This window comes from Antechinus flavipes, chromosome 5 (assembly GCF_016432865.1).
Source record: "Antechinus flavipes isolate AdamAnt ecotype Samford, QLD, Australia chromosome 5, AdamAnt_v2, whole genome shotgun sequence".
NCBI classification, from domain to species: Eukaryota; Metazoa; Chordata; class Mammalia; order Dasyuromorphia; family Dasyuridae; genus Antechinus; species Antechinus flavipes.
Genome location: NC_067402.1, coordinates 144,713,972 through 144,732,219, shown reverse-complemented (window position 1 = coordinate 144,732,219; position 18,248 = coordinate 144,713,972). Strand labels below are relative to the sequence as shown.

Below are 18,248 nucleotides of genomic sequence, written 5' to 3'. Positions count from 1 at the left end.
GATATAAATGAAAAAAAGAAAAGACAGTCCTTCCCTCAAGGAGATTACATTCTAAAGGAGAAAGACAATGCAAAAGGAAGCTGAAAGAGGCACGAAAAGGGGAAACTGAATAGCTCCTACCAGAAGGAGTAAAAACTAAGCAAAGCAGCTGACATGCTGAAATAAAGCTAACTACAAAATTCTGCCTCCAGAAAGGGAAGCATAGAGAACAGTTTAATGCTCAACCTTCCAATCAAAGGGAAGAGGCAAATGACAATGCTGAGGTGTTGAATGTCAACATGGAATCAGGCTCCATGAAGGTGAGATTTCAGGTGATGAACTTGTCCTGAGGAAGCCAAGATTTTTATGGAATCAAAACTAAGCAAAGAAGCTGATGGGAATACATGGTATGAAATATATTTACATCATAAACATGTACATCAACAATAACTATGTTTAAAGCAGCCATTTGTGTCGGAGAAAAGATGTTTCATAGACCTGTTGATATTATCTATCAATTATAATACTCCCTCCAATAACAATAGCTAACATTTTTAGATCACTTAATGTTCCAGACACTGAACGAAGCAATTTTGATCTCATTTAATCCTCATAAGCATCCTGAGAAGTGAGTGCTATTATTAATCTAATTTTACAATTAAATTGAGGTAAATAAAGATTGTTATTTGCCCAAGTTCACACAGCTAGTAAATGTCTGAAGCTCAATATGATCTCAAGTCTTCCCAAGGTGGCACAGTGCAAGACAGGAGTCAGGAAGATTATCTTCCTGAATTCAAATCAAGCTTCAGATACTTACTAGCTGAGTGAGACTTAACTCTATTTGCCTCAATTTTCTCATCTGTAAAATGAGCCAGAAAAGGAAATGGTAAAACATTTCAGTATCTTTACCAAGAAAATCCAAATGGGGTCATGAAGAGCTATATCTAACTGAAAAAACTGAACAACAGCTTTTTTGACCCCAGATACAGCATTCTATTCACTGAGTGACTTACTTGCCTCAGTAAAATAAAAGCTCTTTGAGGCTCAGAACTTTTCTTTTTTTTTTTTTTTTTAATTTGCATTCTCAATGCCTGTTACAAATGATAGGGATAGGGACCAGGCATCTGATTTGTTGGTCTACAAAATGCTCAGATAAAGAAATTTCACTTCCCAATGCAGTCGGCACCTTCTTTTTAATTTATAATTTAGATTTTGACTAAAGCATAAAAATTATCAGTGACTAGCATACTTGAATCTAACCCATCCTAGCTTAAAAACTCCATCCCTCTCCACTAGGACATACTGTCTTTCCCTTGGCAGAAAGAAAAAATTTAAGAAGTATTTGTTGAGATTATATTTTGTATTTAGTGGTCACTTCCCTACATTCTCCTAGATATTTCAAATGCTTTTATGCTATCTAATTACATTTCCTTTTTGTTCCCCTATTCTAAGATTAGGATGAATTTTCCATAAAATTCATTTTAAAATGTGTCCTGAGTACATTTATCTGAAATATGTCATTTTTTAGCTACCCAATAAGAGGATACTGTGGTCTGCCAAGTCAAAACCAGTCTACATTCCTATGGTACCCACAAGTGATACCATTTTGATCCCAAACAATTGTTCAAATTGCTATCACATCCCAGTTTTCAAGTCTATTTCCTTCTTCTTTCTCTCTATATCCCTTTTATTTCTACTACTCCCTGGATTTCCTAATTTCTACCCTTTGTTTTTCTTCCCTGCCTATGCCTTATACTTACCTATAGTTCTCATGGACAACTGTGAACTTCAGCCCCATTAATATTTATGTCCCAAAGTGCTCTGGTATGGGACTTCTTCTTTATTGGTGGAGAGGAATATCCTGCTCTGCATGAAGGATGGGGTAGAGTTGTTGAGAGTGGAAGAGCTTCAGTTCTCAGTCAGTTCCTATTTTGGGGATGCTTTAAGTGGGAGTCCCCCCAGGTGCTTCTAGCTCCTCCCACTAAAGGAAAAGAAGGCAGGAGGAATAGTGGAAAGAAGAAGGAAAGAGAAGGAAGGAAGGAAACCGAAGGAAGGAAGGAAGGAAAGAAAGAAGGAAGGAAGGAAGGAAGGAAGGAAGGAAGGAAGGAAGGAAGGAAGGAAGAAAGGAAGGAAGGAAGGAAGGAAGAAAGGAAGGAAGAAGGAGGAAGGGAGGGAGGAGGGAGGGAGGAAGGAAGGAAGGAAGAAAGGAAGGAAGGAAGGAAGGAGGGAGGAAGGGAGGGAGGGAGGAAGGAAGAAGGAAGGAAGAAAGGAAGAAAGGAAGGAAGGAAGGAAGGAAGGAAGGAAGGGAGGAGGGAGGAAGAAGGAAGGAAGGGAGGAAGGGAGGGAGGAGGGAGGGAGGGAGGAAGGAAGGGAGGGAAGGAGGAAGGGAGGGAGGGAGGAAGGAAGGAAGGCAGGAAGGAAGGAAGGAGAGAGGGAAAAAGAAAAAAGAGAGAGCTCTCAGTGAATGAGAATCATTAGATTGTAAGCTCTTTGAGGGCTTTTGCCTCACTTTATCTCTCCAACACTTTGCAAAGTACCTGCACATAGGAGGAGTTTAATATATGTTTGTTGATTGGATAAATGATAGAATAGCCTTAATGTTTTAAGTTAATTATTAGATTAGGTTCTCAGCTAAGAAAATGGGAAGAAGAGAAGCCATGGAAGATTTGAGGAAGGAGGAAAATGATTGGAAAAGCTGCTGCAGTGAATAAGATAGTTAATTGATTAGGGAAGTTGAGAAGGATTCTCTTGCTCTGGTGAAGGCAAAATTGAAAATATGTTATCAGGAAGAATCCATGTCTCAGAGAGAACCAGAAGATGGGAAAAGGGTTTATGGTGAAGCAAGCTTGGTACCTACAGAGCAGGCACTCCAGAAAGCAGACCCAGTAAGTCCCAAGTCCCATACTTTTCCCAATTATATCACTGCTTCTACAAGAAGAAATGCTTTTCCCTTGACCTTACTTTAAAGTCTCTGGGAGTCTCATCTCATGAAATGTGTGCCATTGCCTCAGCCACAATTAGGATTGCACATATAATCTTTTGAACAAAATGTAATCTTTTCTGGAGTCAAAGAAGCCTTTCAAGGGTTTGTAGTTAAGACCTTGCCACAAAGGTGACCTGGATTGAAGTCATAATAGGAATAATATATTAGGCTTCAAGCTCGTCTTCTTAATTCTTCTTCACTTTTATTCCATCAAAGTGGTCTCATCCACATAACTGCAGTTGTTACTGTTTCTCCTGACAACCTTAATTCTAGCTTTTGATTCATCTAGCCTGACGTTTCCCAGGCTGTAGTCTGCATATAAGTTAAATAAGTGAGGTGACAAGAGATTGTTTTGTTGCACTCCTTTTCCTATCTTAAACCCATCTTTTGTTCCAAGCTTTACTTCTTGTGTCTGCATCAGCCTAATCCTTTGTGTTGCTGCCTTTCTCCTCCTCTGGGAGACTCTGTCTCTCTCTGTATCAGGATGCTTGGAGCAAACAAGCACCACACTCCTGCCAGTGACGGAGCAGCTGACAAGACACTGACCACAGTAATACTTCTCATGGGTCTCTATGAGTACTAGAGAGTAGGAAGGAAGCAATCAGGCCCTTCATAACCTAGCCCACTTCCACCTTTCCAATCTCCATACACTTTTCTCCCTGCCACACATACTTCAATGCAGTGAAACTGGTCTCCTGGCTGTCTTACAAACCAGATCGGATCCAAGCATTTTGTTGGATTGTTCCCCAGGCCTAGAATGCTCTCCCTCTTCCACTCCAACTACTGATATCCCTGGATTCCTTTGAGATACAACTAAAATCTCATCTCTTATTGGAGACCTTTCTGAGCCCTTTTATTTCTAGTTCCTTCCCTCTACTAATTATTTCCTATTTATCCTGTACATAGTTGTTTTGGGGCCTAGAATGCTTTCCCTCTTCCACTCCAATATTGAAATCCCTGGGTTCCTTTGAGGTCCAACTAACATTTCATCTTTTTCTGGAGACCTTCCTGAGCCCTTTTAATTTTAGTTCCTTCCCTCTACTAATCATTTCCTATTTATCCTGTATGTAACTAGCTTTGTATAAATTTGTTGTCAATTTGACTCCACCAACAGCTTGAGCTTTTTCCTGGATTTGTATCCCCAGTGCCTGGTACATAGTAAGCATTTAATAAATTTTTATTGGTTGATTGATTGAGGCTAGCATTCACAGACCGATAAACTCGTCATTATTTGATATTTTTAATTGTTTGGCATAGAATAAGCATTGTGGTAATCTAAGAAATATATGGGCAAACTTTTGACATGTTGGCACTCACCCACAGTCACCATGTGTGTCACATAGTCTCGGAGAGACACATGAACTTTGTGGAGAGTATGAGGTTGCTTGTGGGGAGAGAAATGAGTTAAAGGCTAAAAAACATGGACAGGGCAATACTGCTGCTATGTTTTGCCTTGGATCTTCTCCTGTATCTGCATTCTGATATGTATTCAGGATTCCCAAGAGTTTATGTCAATGTAGGTTCGTGATTTGGCTATTCCAATACTCTGATACAGACAGAAACAGTGGGGAAGCAACTGACTAATAAAGTTAGATCCAATTTGGTAATACCCATTTGCATTATATAGGCTCAGTTTTCATGTGATTTCTTGTCCATGAGCATACTAATATGAATAGTTAGCATTTATATCACTATTTAAGACTTGGAAAGTATTTTTAAAATATAATTTCATTTTGATCCTCACAACTACCTTGGGGAAGGAAGGAGCTATTATTATATTCATTTTACAAATGAGGAAACTGAGGCACACAACTGTTATGTAACTTTCTGAGGTGGGTTTTGAATTCATTCCTTCCTGATTCCAAATTTAGTGTTCCATTCCTTGTGTTATCTAATTCTTCCTAGTACCAGGAAAGGTGCCAGAATGAAGTGGGAAAGGATTCTCTCATTTCTTCTTAATTTTTCTTTCTCCTTTCCCTCATCAGTCTTTTTATATAACTGGCTATAATAGAAATGAAGCATGTTTTTTATTGTTTGTTGAGTTATTGAATAAAATTTTATGTTCTGTGTCGGTAATTTTCTAAGTAAATGAGTGGATCATTTTATATTTCTTTTAAAAGAGAAAAAGGTAAATCAAACTTTACATATATGGTTTTAAATTGATTGCATCTCATTGTGAGTGAATGACCCTCAATGGAAATGTTTCTTTCCTGTGACACTAGAAAAAGCAAAACCAAAAGGAAAAAAAAAAGCAGAAAGCCTAGTCTCTGTGGATTGTGATACTTGTTATATTCTATTTACTGTGCTGCTCTAAAATTCTATCTGGACCTGTGATTTCTTTGGTTCAGTGAACTCTGTATGAGGAAGCTTCCCTATTTGAGACAGATGGTGGGATAGTGGATAGAGCCCTGGACCCCAATAAGAAAGACCTGAGTTCAAATCCAGCTTCAAATACGATGGCTCTGGACAAATCACTTAACCTCAATCTACCTCATTTTCTTCAACTCTCCAATGGATATCAGAACACAGCCTACCTCAAAGAGTTGTTGGGAGGATGAGATAAGATAACTACTACTGACCTCTGCCTCACTGATAGAGACATTGCAAGTCCATCCAGTCTTCCCATTTTACAGATGAGAAAGCAAATTCAAAGGGGAACAAAAAGTCACACACAAGTTACAAATGGCAGAGCTTATAGATATTTCCTAAATACTGAAACTGCTTATGAGTAATGTGGGCTCCCACAGAGGATAATGAGTTTCACAGGACTCCAGATTTTTAAGAAGAAGCTAAATGGTCATTGGAAGGGTTGTCCCACAAAGGTTACTATTGTTGGACTAAATAGCCTCTGTAGTCCTTGGATCCCAATGCAAAGGACAATGAGGCATTTTTCCCCAGAGTTTGGAATATAACCTGAACTTTCTCCAGGTATCCAGCTCTGAAAAGCCTACCTAGTGGTTTGGCATGCAGGGAATTTGCCTGGTTTTTTTGGAGGGAGTATCTCCACCACAACCTCAAGTTCATCATTTCTGTTGTTGTTTTCAATAGTATTTTATTTTCCAAATACATGTAAAGAAGCTTTCAATGATTATTTTTGTAAGATTTTGTGTTCCAAATTTTTCTTCCTCCATCCCTTATCTCCCCCCTCCCCAAGACAGCAAACAATCTGATATTGGTTAAATATGTGCACTCCTTTTAAACGTATCTCCTTGGTTGTTTTCAAAATAGACCAATGACACCATGGGTGATATTCATACTGGCCCATGAATTTGGATTAGAATGAGGCAGTGTTGCACAAAGTTATCAGCTTCACCCTCCCTTCCAAAGTCATTAGAGTCCAGTAGCAGGACAAAAATCACTACGACTGGCAATGACCCAGGATGTGGTGAATGCTCTTGGGATCTTCAATGTCCCCAAGCTGGAAATGGCCCATCACACCTACTTCAGTCACTTCCATGACCATTGACCTTGTCTATTCATTCCACCAGGAAAAGTGCCCACCCTTAATTTACTAGCAGGTTCCAGGCCTATAAAAGACCTTCTATTGGTTTAATCCATCTATCAAGATGGTTTACCAGGATGTGACTGCTGTGCCTGCCATAGCTCCTTGGTGAAAATTGGATGAAAATGGACACCAAAGGTTGATGATCAGCCCCAAAAAGAGTGGGATGGGCCCTCACACCAAAGGTGTTAGTATGAACATTCTATACAATCCCATTATTTTTGTACTGCATATTTAGAGATATTGATGGTTGATTTATTTTTTTCTAGTATCCTTTCTATTAATTTGAATGGAATGATTTCATGCAGATCCAGTACAGAGCTCTGCATTCTTGGATCAAATGTTATTCTTCTCGCATAAATCCTTTAAAAGACAAGGACTCAGACTCTCCTGCATAGGGATATGAGCTTACTTTGGTATCATTTGCTTCAAAGCCATGTTGTATTTTCCATCTTCATAATAATTTAGTTAATTACTTAATAATTCTGTTTAACTATCTCTATCTGTACAAACACTAATTAGACAGTTTTCCTGGTTAGAAATCCTTTTGCTAATGTATCTATGTACCTCTTTGCTTCTTTTTCTCATTTGTATTTTTGCATGAACTACATACATGTTAATCTCCCCAGTACTCAAACACACAAGAGGTGCATGAAGCAGTTCAGCAAGTCTGTGTTCTTAAGACATAGCACCTATGATTTGTGTTCTTCAAACAATACCTGGGCATTGGATGAAATCCAATTCAGCATTTGAAGACATACTTTTCCTGCCAGGTAGTTAACAGTACTTTGCATATAGTAAGCACTTAATAAATGCTTATTCATTAACTCAGCTTAAGTTTTATCACCTTTAAAAACAAGGGGTGAGAATGTAACTATAAAATAGTGTCATTCTATCATTTTCCCCTTTCAGATGAAATAAAATCATTCAGGAGAATGCTTGAAGTTTCCACAATCAGAAGAGCCCTCAACATTTCTGAAAGAGTCAAAGGAAGGGATTTGTTCCCCAGATTGAAAATCCTATTGATCAAGAGGAATCTATTAATCCAAATTTTCTACAATTTTCTAAATGTATGAATAATGCTATATTAATCAAGCAACCAATGGACATTTATTAAGCACCTCCTTATGCTGTCAGGGTACTAAATACCAAAGATACAAAGACATAGAAGAACAATAGTACTTTCTCTCAAGGGACTTACATTTTTAAAAAGTATACCTATCCAACAAAAGCTTACAATCTAGCTGTTAGCTGCTCATTTCAAGGAGGATTTGGCTTAGGATGGATTTTCATGTCCATACAGTCAAACATTGTCTTCATAAATAAATGGGCGCTTGAAAGTTTAAAAGGTTTTTCTTTTTTTTTTTTTTAAGCTAAGCAAATTGACTCTTGGGTCCTGTCTTCCATCTGAAAACACTAGAGTCATTTCAACTCATCACTTCCAAACAATCACCAAGTCAACTGTTCATTCTTTTGAGAAAAGCTGGATAAAAAGGACAGAGATACAGAAAGAGATTAATGGTATTAGCATTATTCAAAAGCTTCCTTCCACTTAAAAGTGACAGAATCAAGCAAGAAGTAAATTAATACTGGGGAGCTAGATGAGGCAGTCAGGAGGACCTGAGTTCAACTCCAACTTAATATTTCCTAGCTATGTGACTTGAACAAGTCACTTAACTCCAATTGCCTGGGGGGTAGGGGGGAAGAATGAAGAGGTAGAATTAAAAGAAGTAGAAGAATCCTAAATCCATGAAAGCAAATAAATGAGGCTAGGAAAAAAAAATGGGAAAGTGGACATATTAAGAGATAGAAATAAGCTAGAAATAGAAGATCCCCAGAAATAGAAATAGAGGGTCCCCAAAATCATAGGATATATCCCCCAAATCATAAGATCTCTGTGCTGGAAGGAACCCAAGAAATTGTCTGATCCCTAAAGAGGAATCTCCTCTAAAAATATTTATAAGTGGTCATCTTTTCTATCAGATTTCTATCAATAGATAATCATTAGTACTCATCAGTTGGGGAATGACAGAAGAAATTATAGTATACGGACAATAAAAATTGAATAATGCTGTGCCATAAGAAACAATGAAAGGCAGTTTCAAAGAAAACTGGGAAGACTTAAATGAACTAGTGCAGAATGGAAGAAGGAAAACCAGATCAATTTTTACAGGAACTTCACCATTGTAAAAGCAGGTAATTTAAAAAAAAAAAAAAATCTCTGGATCAACAAAATGACCAATCCTCATTCCAGAGGACTAAAGATGAAGCATGCTACCTACCTCTTAAGGGGAGATAGTGGACTCAAATATAGACTGAAACATAGCTTTTGGACATGTTCAATGTAGTAATTTGTTCTACTTTTTATACATATTTATTATGCAGATGAAGCTGGGTTTGGATTTTTGGTAGGATGGGAAGGAGATAAGAGGGAGAAAAAAGAGTTTGTTCAATAAAAAATTCAACTTTAAAAATTAATTAAATTCAAAGCACTCTACTCCACCTTTGGACAGATCTACTTGTGAAGAGCTTGTTCCTTTTCATTTGTTGTTCTTCAGTCATGTCTGATTCTAGTTTTCTTGACAGATACTGGAGTGGTTTGCCATTTCCTGCTCCAACTGATTTTACAGATGAAGAATTGTGGGAAACAGGGTAAAATGACTTGCTCAGTCACATAGCTAGGATGTGCCTAAGGCCAGATTTGAATTAAGGAATAGGAGTCTTCCTGATTTCAGGTCTGGTGCCATTCCCTGCACTGTGTAGGTAGCAATCTTCAGTTGTTCTTTTACTTTTTTTTTGGCAAGGTAATTGGAGTTAAGTGACTTGTCCAAGGTCTCACAGATAATAAGAGTAAAGTGTCTGAGACCAGATTTGAATTCAGGGATCATTCCTTACATCAAATCTTCAACCTTCTCCCCAGGAGCTTCTTTTTGCCTTCTGGGAACAAGAAGAATAAATTACACTCCCTCTTCCACAGAATAACAAGTAAAATATTTAAGGAAAGCCATCATATTTCTCCTAACTTTCCTTTTCTTCAGACTAAATATTTCTACTTCTTCCCAGGGCTCTTCATCCAGTGTTATCTTAAGTCTCTTTCCTCATTCTGGTTACCGTCCCTGGATACTATCCAACTTATCAATGTGCTCCTAAACTTTGGGGCTCAAAACTGAACACTAATACTCCAAATATAAGCGGATCAGGATGGAATACCGAATGACTCTTAGACTCAGACACTCTCCTCCTCTTAATCCAGTCGAAGACTAGATTAGCTTCTTTGGCCTCCCTAACACACTTATTGACTCACACTGATCTTGTAAGTCATGAAAACTCTCAGTAGCAGGAAATTCATTTACAAAAGGCTATATTTAATACCAAGTGGTTTTAAACAAGGAAACTTTTTAAATGGGCTATTTTACATATGTAAACATGAGATAATCAATATTGAAAGAAAAATTTAAATGTATCTTTAAAAATGTTCTTACAGAAATATAAATGATACTGTTGCCAATTTTGCAGAAACTATGAGTACTACATATGAACACAGAGTAATGCGTATAAATAAATAGTGTCTATGAAAAATGAATGTTCACCTCAGCTATTGACTTTCCATCACAAATAAGCATTAGTCAGAAGAGTCGTGTTATTTTTGAGTGAGGGTGAGAGGGTGACCACTCATAATAGGAGCCAACTGGAAGCTTAAATTTCAGTGCTAACCCAGAGGGCAGATGTGTGCCCACACTGAAGCATACCAATCCCCCAGAAACTGTTTCCATGTTGTGGTTCCCATAACTGGCAGGACCGAGATAAAACTGACATCTACCCTGTATTGCCCAACTATCCCACACCTTGAAAAACTGAGGGAGGGCTTCCTAAGTATAAATAATATGTGGAAAGGGAGATTTAAAATTGTCCTCACAGCCCCACATGATCAGACTTATAACAGACACAAAAAGAGTATGGGAAAGAAGCTTGTTATCTTGCTAGAACTGATTAGCAAAATATAACCTCTACATCACAGGACTGACTAGTTTTTCTCCAGGAGTTGTTAAAATTCTAATAAATACATTTATAGGAATTGGGAGAGAATGGTCTGGACCCATGATTGACATAGGGAAGTTCTGGCGTGTCACCTCCCTCTATCTTTCTAGATAGAGCCACTTGTGTGTAAATCACAGTCTTAGAACTGCCTGGGGCACAGAAAAGTTAAGTGATTTGGCCAGCTGGTAGGTGTCAAAGGATAGATTTGAATCCAGATTGTCCTGAATGTTCTCTCCTAACTTGTGCTGCCTCTCAATTTTGGAAGGATCAATCGATATTAATCTGAAGACCAATGCACAATATTACATTATATACTTTGCCCGATGTGATCTACATGAAATAAACCAAGTTTATAATCAATTTTTGTCCATTTTTCTTCAGAGGCCTCTGGAAAAGTTTTCCTGAAAATCCCATAGCTGAAATTATTCCTTCTGTGTAGAGTCCTGAATGCTATTATCCTAAAAGGGTTTCCTATAGAACTGGCACTCTGACTCATGCTTTCTGATGATGCTTTTCTCCCATTGGTTTCTTGGCTTGTCTGTAAATCACTCAAAGGCCTGGACTTGCCATAAGTTCTGTGCTTCTGGTTAGGTTCCTGTTGTCTGGACAAGCCACAGGCAATTTTCTATCCCCTTCTCTTCTCACACTGAACAGGATACCCAAAATGAGCTGTTTTTAACCTTAAAAAAACCCCACTATGTGAAATCTCTATTTTACCCTAACCATTTTGTTTTTCCCTCCTAACCTGTCAGATGATGGAAATGCTTAAAACAAACTAAGGTAGTATGAGACGGAATCATGTAAGTGTGAGCATGGCACCCCTGGGGGCTACGCTGGTTTTGTATGCTTCCGCTTAATTATCCTGCATGTCTTTTCTGCTTTTCTCCTGAGATTCCTGCATTAGGCGCTTGACGCTTAGAGAGCATGAGCCGTCCACTGCTTTTAAGCAATAGATCCTGCGTCTCTGTTCCTAATTTTATGTGTTTTTTATGACATCATCCTTCTCTGACAATCCCTGGCACGTGTGTAAGAGCCAAAGTGCTTGCAGCTGTAAGCCTGGCACCTCCTGAATGAGGTGGGGGAGGTGGGGGGAAGGCCGGTACTCCCAAGGGGTTGTATATAGATACTGTCTTCTGACAACAAGCCCCCCAGATCAACCTTCCTTAGAATTCTGCTCCTGTGTTCCTTGCTGCTCCCTGAGACATACTTCTCCATAGTGTGGATACATATCATACAAGCTTCTTCATGCAGCTGATCATCGTATACAAAAGCCCTTTGGTATGTGGTACACTCTTACAGGGGCTTCTATCCCAAGGAGATTATGATTCTTTGTAAGGGTAGATGATATATGAATAGTTAAACATATATAATATATATTATATATATATATATATATATATATATATATATATATATTATGCTAACAGAGCTGAAATGAGCCATGGAGAAAGTATATTCTTTTCATTTGTTTACCTTCTATTGGTCTTGATGGGATGCAGGGGTCCTCAAACTTTTTTAAATAGAGGGCCAGTTCACTGTCCCTCAGACTGTTGGAGGGCCGGACTATAGTAAAAACAAAAACTTTGTTTTGTGAGCCTTTAAATAAAGAAACTTCATAGCCCTGGGTGAGGGGGATAAACGTCCTCAGCTGCTGCATCTGGCCCTTGGGCTGTAGTCTGAGGACCCCTGGATAGAGAAAGGGTCGAATTGGGAAGACCTGGATGTGCATCCATGAGCAAATCTCTTAACATTTCAGTTCTTCAGGAAATTCTCTGAGACAATAAGACATTTGCAATGAGTTGCAGAACCACAACACTGGAAAAAGTGACCACATCACAAGTTCCCTAGACCATTAAACCAATAAGTATAACCAAAATACATACATATTTATATTTGTATGAATACAAAATACACATATGCATAAATGTGTACGATTTACATATATATGTATGTGTGCATTCATCATGTTTATAAGTGTATAACTTATGGTGTTAACAAAAACTAGACCTATGATTTCAGAATTCATTAGTAAAGAAAATTCCCAGAAAAGGAATATACAGTATCAATGAAGATCAGCCCCTGTTCTGCAGTTTAGACTTTTAGAGAACTTCTTTTTAGGTCCTGAGAGATTAAATGTTTTGCCCAGTGTCACAATTAATATATGTCAGAAGAGGAATGGAGATAAACAGGGACATAGAGAGAGAGGGAAGACCAAGGAGAGGGAGAAATAGATTCAGAGCCAGTGAGACACACAGAGAGACAGCATCATCTGAGCTTCCCAGACACAAACATGTAAATCTTTCTGATATTCTTTGATTCTGCTTAAAATGGGGGACGCATTAAGCCAAATAAAATAATGTCTGTGAGGATTCATATATGCTTTCCCCAATTTAGGAAAAAAGTTTTTCTCAGATGATAGGTTTTGAGCTGAAAGGGATATTAGAAGCCCCCAAGTCCAACCTCCTCATTTTATGGATGAGGAAACTGAGGCTTGGAGCATTTAAGTTATTTGCTCAGGGTCACGCAACTAGTATTTGATTTAAATTCAGGTCTTCCAGGTTCTTTCTGACTCTTAAGTTCAGTGTTTTATGTATCATACCATGTAGCTTTACAAAAATTTGGTTGTAAGTCTGTCACTTGGATTTGCATTTTTTAATATAAGAACATATTTTAAATGGTGATTAAGTTATCCAGCTAGCCCATGCAAGCCAATTAACTCATGATATAATCAATCAATTCAGTCCAATTGCTGTCTTTCTGATACTTTGCTAAGATGAAGGAATGGGATTTGTGACTGGTCAAGGCAGAGGTTGGTTATTGTGGATCATGGATTGGCTCTGACTTGCTGCCATGGTAAGTAGCAAAAACAGTCCATGAACTACATGAACCATGAACAGTCTCATGTGTAGTCCAAACCAGATAAAAGTGATATTCCTATCTGATTTTGATATATTGAAGTGTTAATTATATATATATATATAATATAAAGGTATGATTTTCTAAGTCACTATTTGGTTTCAGGGGATCTTCATAAATGATTTAGTGGCCCCCATTTTTATCTGAGTTTGACACCATTGGTTTAGGACAGCATGAGGGCATGGGTAATGTGGTGAGAGGGATGTTAGGAGAGGGATTCTTAACTAGTCCACTGATATTTGAATTCTTAAAAGAAGATCGCTTTGTTAACCCCAAATTAACATTTAATTCAGGGGAGTGGGGAAGCAAAAAATCTGCCAGTCCTGCCTAGCAATCTGACCCTGTTTTTTAGCCCCTTTTCTATTCCAGTTTTTTTTTCTTTTAGAAGCAACTAGATGGCACACTAAATAGAATGCTGGTTCTAGAATCAGGAAGACCTGAATTCAAATCAGGGCCTCTCTGACCCTGGGCAAATGACTTAAATGTTCCATGCCTCAGTTTCCTGATCTGTAAAATGAAGATGATAACAGAATCTACTTCATAGGGCTGTTGTGAGGCTCAAATAAGATAATCTTGTAAAAAGTGCTTAGCACAGTACCTGGCACATAGTGGGTGCTTTATAAATGCTTATTTTCTTTTCTTTCACTTTTACTTAGGCAATTACATGCAGTGAAAAGAGTACTGGATCTGGAGTCCTCAAATACTTATTATCAGTATAATCCTGGACTAGTCACTTAAGTTCTGCCTGCCTCAGTTTTCTCATCTCTAAAGTAGGGATAATAATAGTACCTCCCTGTAAAGATAAAATGAGATCATACTTATGAAGCCATTTGCAAGTCATATCTTAAAACTAGCCACTGTTACAACAATTATTTTTTTCTAAATTTCTTAAAAGTTCAATTTTTTTTTCATAGCACCTCCAGGGTAGGTTCAGTCATGAATAAGAGAAAGAAATCAGGACATAATCAGCAGCCATCTATGTCAGGAATTGTTAATCTAGAGTCTGTGAATTGTCTTCCTTTGTGATACTATGCACTTTACTTCATATATTTAAATACATTATTCTGAAAAGGATTCATAGAATTCACCCAATTGTCAAGAGTCCATAAATCAAAAACCCCTGATCTATGTGAATGGGCTATTTTTAATTTGGGTATTGTAAGTCATGGATAACCTACATATTCAGTCCCAAATGTGGATTTTATAAATTCATATTTATAAAATAGAGAATTTAGAGAAAAGAGTGTTCCTTACTTTACGAAAAGATACATTGTAAGATTATTTTAACTGTGTGATCACCCTGTGCATTTAAATTGTTTCTTTATTAAAATATTCAGTATCTCAACAATACTTTAGCAACAATGTCCCTCTTCTGTAAAAATGGAAAAAAGTGTTTCTTGGTTAAGTACTCTCAGCCTTTCTTAAGCCCTCACAGAAGTTTGGGATGTGCAATACAAAGGATTAGGGTGAGTTTTACAGTTTCATTCTCCTAAATAACCGGAACTTAAAAGACTACTATCACTCAGAGACACAGGTTTCTCTCTGACTCATAAGAAAAAGAGAAAATATCAAAGTCCACAGCCCTAATTTGACACATGAAGAAACTGTAGCCCAGAGATACTCAGTGACTTGCTCAAAGTCACACAGAAGATCTCTAAGGATTCCCACTCCAGGATTTTGTCACTCCTTGCACTTCTAGAGACTCTGAAAAGTTGATTGAAAGCTTTGATAGAAAAACTAATGAACTAAGGATCAAGAAATCTAGATTCTAGTTCTAGTTCTACCTGTGTTACTTTAAGAAACCCATTTCATTTCTCTAGATCTCAGTTTCCACATTTGTAAAATGGAAAGATTGGACTAATTGATCTGTAAAATCTTATTGTTATCAGGACTTGGATGTTTCTCATACTGTTGACTCTCAATATAAAGGGATGCAAGACTCATTTTTTTTTTTTTTTTTTTTTTTTTTTTTTTTTTTTTTTTGCTGAGGCAACTTTCCTAGGGTTACACAGCTAAGTGTCTGAGACCAGATTTGAACTCAGGTCCTCTGGACTTCAAAACTGGTACTCTAACCACTGCACCACCTAGCTTCCCCAAGATTCAATATTTTAAAAGATTGAGTCTTTCTGTAGGAATAATGGAAAATATGGAGCTGAGGCTATTAGCAATGAGAGTCACTTATGGAAAAACCTTGATGCTCCCTGTATTTCTCTAATAAGATCCTTGAAATGAGAATTAAAAAGTATGGGGAGGAATATGGAGAAAGAGAGAGAAAAAGAGAGAGAGAGAGAGAGAGAGAGAGAGAGAGAGAGAGAGAGAGAGAGAGAGAGAGGGCAGGGGAGGATTGAAGGGAGAAAGAGATGTCTATATTGTTTTTAAATATATTACCAAAAATTTATAAAAATATGGATATATCCCTTACTTTGAACTGTTGGCACATTATCAAAAAGTTACATATGTCAGTATTTTTTGAGAACTTAATCCTATGTTAAGTGCATTGAAGTAACTTGCTTTTAAAGTAAATCCTTAACATAAATCTTCTTCTTTTTCATAAAGCAAAGAATCACACTAATTCATCACTTTTGTAAATCCAGGTTTTCATCCATCAGGCTTGAATTAAAGCAGGATACAAGCAGGTGAGAAAGTCTGCCTCTCCAAATCTCCCTTTATTATTTCTGACGGTCAGCATTACTCAGTCACATGAAGAATACTTTGGGATGTGGCAGTAATGTGGCAGAAGGGACTCACCCTCACCTTCTGTGCATACAAATTAGTGATTTCCCTACTTGTTCCATCTTTTTGGTTTGCTGCTATTAAAATGGGGGCAAATATAGATCTTTCCTCCTATTTCTCCTGTGACAATAATACTAATAGCATTGGGGAGAGCTGAACAAAGCAAACATATCTAGTCAGCCTGTTGATATTTTTGCATGGAAACAAGAATTTGTAGAACCAAATTGCATTCTGGTTAAGAACGAGATTACCAAGCTCTTCTCATACAAATGCTTCTGTTACACACCAGGGAGATTTGAGGATTATCTGTGTCCTATTCCATTCTATGGTTTGGGTTTGGTATTTTGCAGGACAATCATTGTCTTGATGAGACCTCTAGTGATCACATTTTTAACTGCAGGAAATTTGGGGAAAGAAAACAACAGTATCTCAGAATTGCCTGATGGCCATTAGGCTGGGGTAGGGGACAATTGAAACCTATCAATATTTAATATATGCCTACTATGAGCAAGACAGCTTGTCCCATGACAGGAATTGCACATTTTGACATGACAAAGGTCGTTCTCTCATAGATCTTACAATATAATGGAGTGAGGTATAGTATAACTATTTGTTGTTCAGTCATTTTCTCAGTGGTGTCTGAATCTGTGATTCCATCTGGTATATTCTTGACAAAAATACTACAGTTGTTTGCCATTTTCTTCTCCAGCTCATTTTACAAATGAAGAAACTGAGGCAAACAGGGCTAGTGACTTAGGGTCACACAGCTAGGAAGTGTTTGAGGGCAGATATAATAACTACATATGGGCTCTGGATTTGTTGTCCAAAGACTAGGGTTCTAATCCTAGCTCTCTTACTTTCTATGTGAACTTAAATGAATCAATTAATCTTTCTGAAACCGAGTTTGGTTTTGTGTAAAATGAACTGAAATAGCAAATGGACAAATATAGCTTAGCCACATAATGTGTAAAAGGTAATAACTTGTAAAAAGACTGGAAAAATAGAAACAGGTCAAATTATAAAGAGCTTTAAATGCCAGAGGAGTTTATATTTGACCCTACAAGTAATAGGAGGCCACTGGGAGTTTATTGAGTAGTGAAGTAAATGAAGAATTAACATGCAGGAATGAAACTCTAGGTGAGGTTAAGTAGCATCAATCAGCAGTGAACCCAGTCATTACCATTTCATGATTTCTTCCAGAAGCATTTGACAGTTTGCTAATGCCCTCCTCAATTTACGTAGCTCTGTGTTATATTTCCCCCAGCAAACTCTAAGTTCCTTGACATCAGAGACCATGGCATTATTTTTCTTTGTATCACTAGCACCTTACACATAGTAGGTGTTTAAAAAATGTTTTTTTGAAGTGGATGTCAGAAATTGGAGCTGAGAAAACAAATGGTAGAAGTTGCCCAGTGCTGAAAGTTATAGAAGCAGATAAGGCGGCAAGTAGGGGGAAGGTGCTATTGATTGCCCATGACCCAATGTCAGCAGCCAGGGAAGCCCAGGGAAGCCCCAGGCAGTAAGGTCATGGAATGGAGAATATAAGTAAATATCGTAAGTCCCACATTTGTACAGATGATGCTATTAAAATGGGGGCAACCATTGCAAATGTCTTGCAGAGAATTGGACAAGTGCTCAATTCCACCATTTCCTCTGTTTTTGCTTTTTGATTTCAGACATACTTTCCAACAACCAATCTTTGTAATCATTTTAGCCCCTTGGATTTAGTGACCCACAGATCCCCTGGTATCAGCCTGGTCTAGATTTTCCTTTTAACCTATTTTCCCCCTAAATTTGGCCCCCACCTATTCTGCCTGAGACATGATCTGTCCTTTCCTCCAACCTAGGAAAGTGACACATGTCCTGGGCACAATATAATTGACTATAGAGTTAAATCCAAGTAGGGACAGGAAAGAAGGTATAACAGGGTTGATAAGAATGGGAGAACAGAGATCTGAGGGACCAGTGGTCACAATAAGGACTAAGAACAAATATGGGGAAAAGTGGAAATAATCAGAAAGCAATTTGGAGAATCCAAGATCTTAAAGGCAGAGCTTTTTTGAAAGGGGGTTTCATGACTAAGGCAGGGCAGCTGGG

At 37.8% G+C, this 18,248-nt stretch overlaps 1 protein-coding gene across 3 annotated transcripts in view; it reads left to right on the top strand.

Moving 5' to 3' along the window:
• The window catches only part of LHFPL3 (LHFPL tetraspan subfamily member 3), a 718,932-nt gene that overhangs the window by 635,062 nt on the left and 65,622 nt on the right, over positions 1-18,248 (top strand). The window contains exon 3 of one of the 3 annotated variants that reach the window (XM_051962557.1): positions 11,255-11,282. The exons of 1 other annotated variant lie outside the window; for it this stretch is intronic. In XM_051962557.1, the coding sequence (XP_051818517.1) occupies positions 11,255-11,271 (17 nt within the window). In that variant the 3' untranslated portion in view covers positions 11,272-11,282. Of the gene's footprint in view, positions 1-11,254; positions 11,303-18,248 lie in introns of all 3 variants that reach the window. One more of the 3 variants, XM_051962556.1, reaches the window with a different exon arrangement.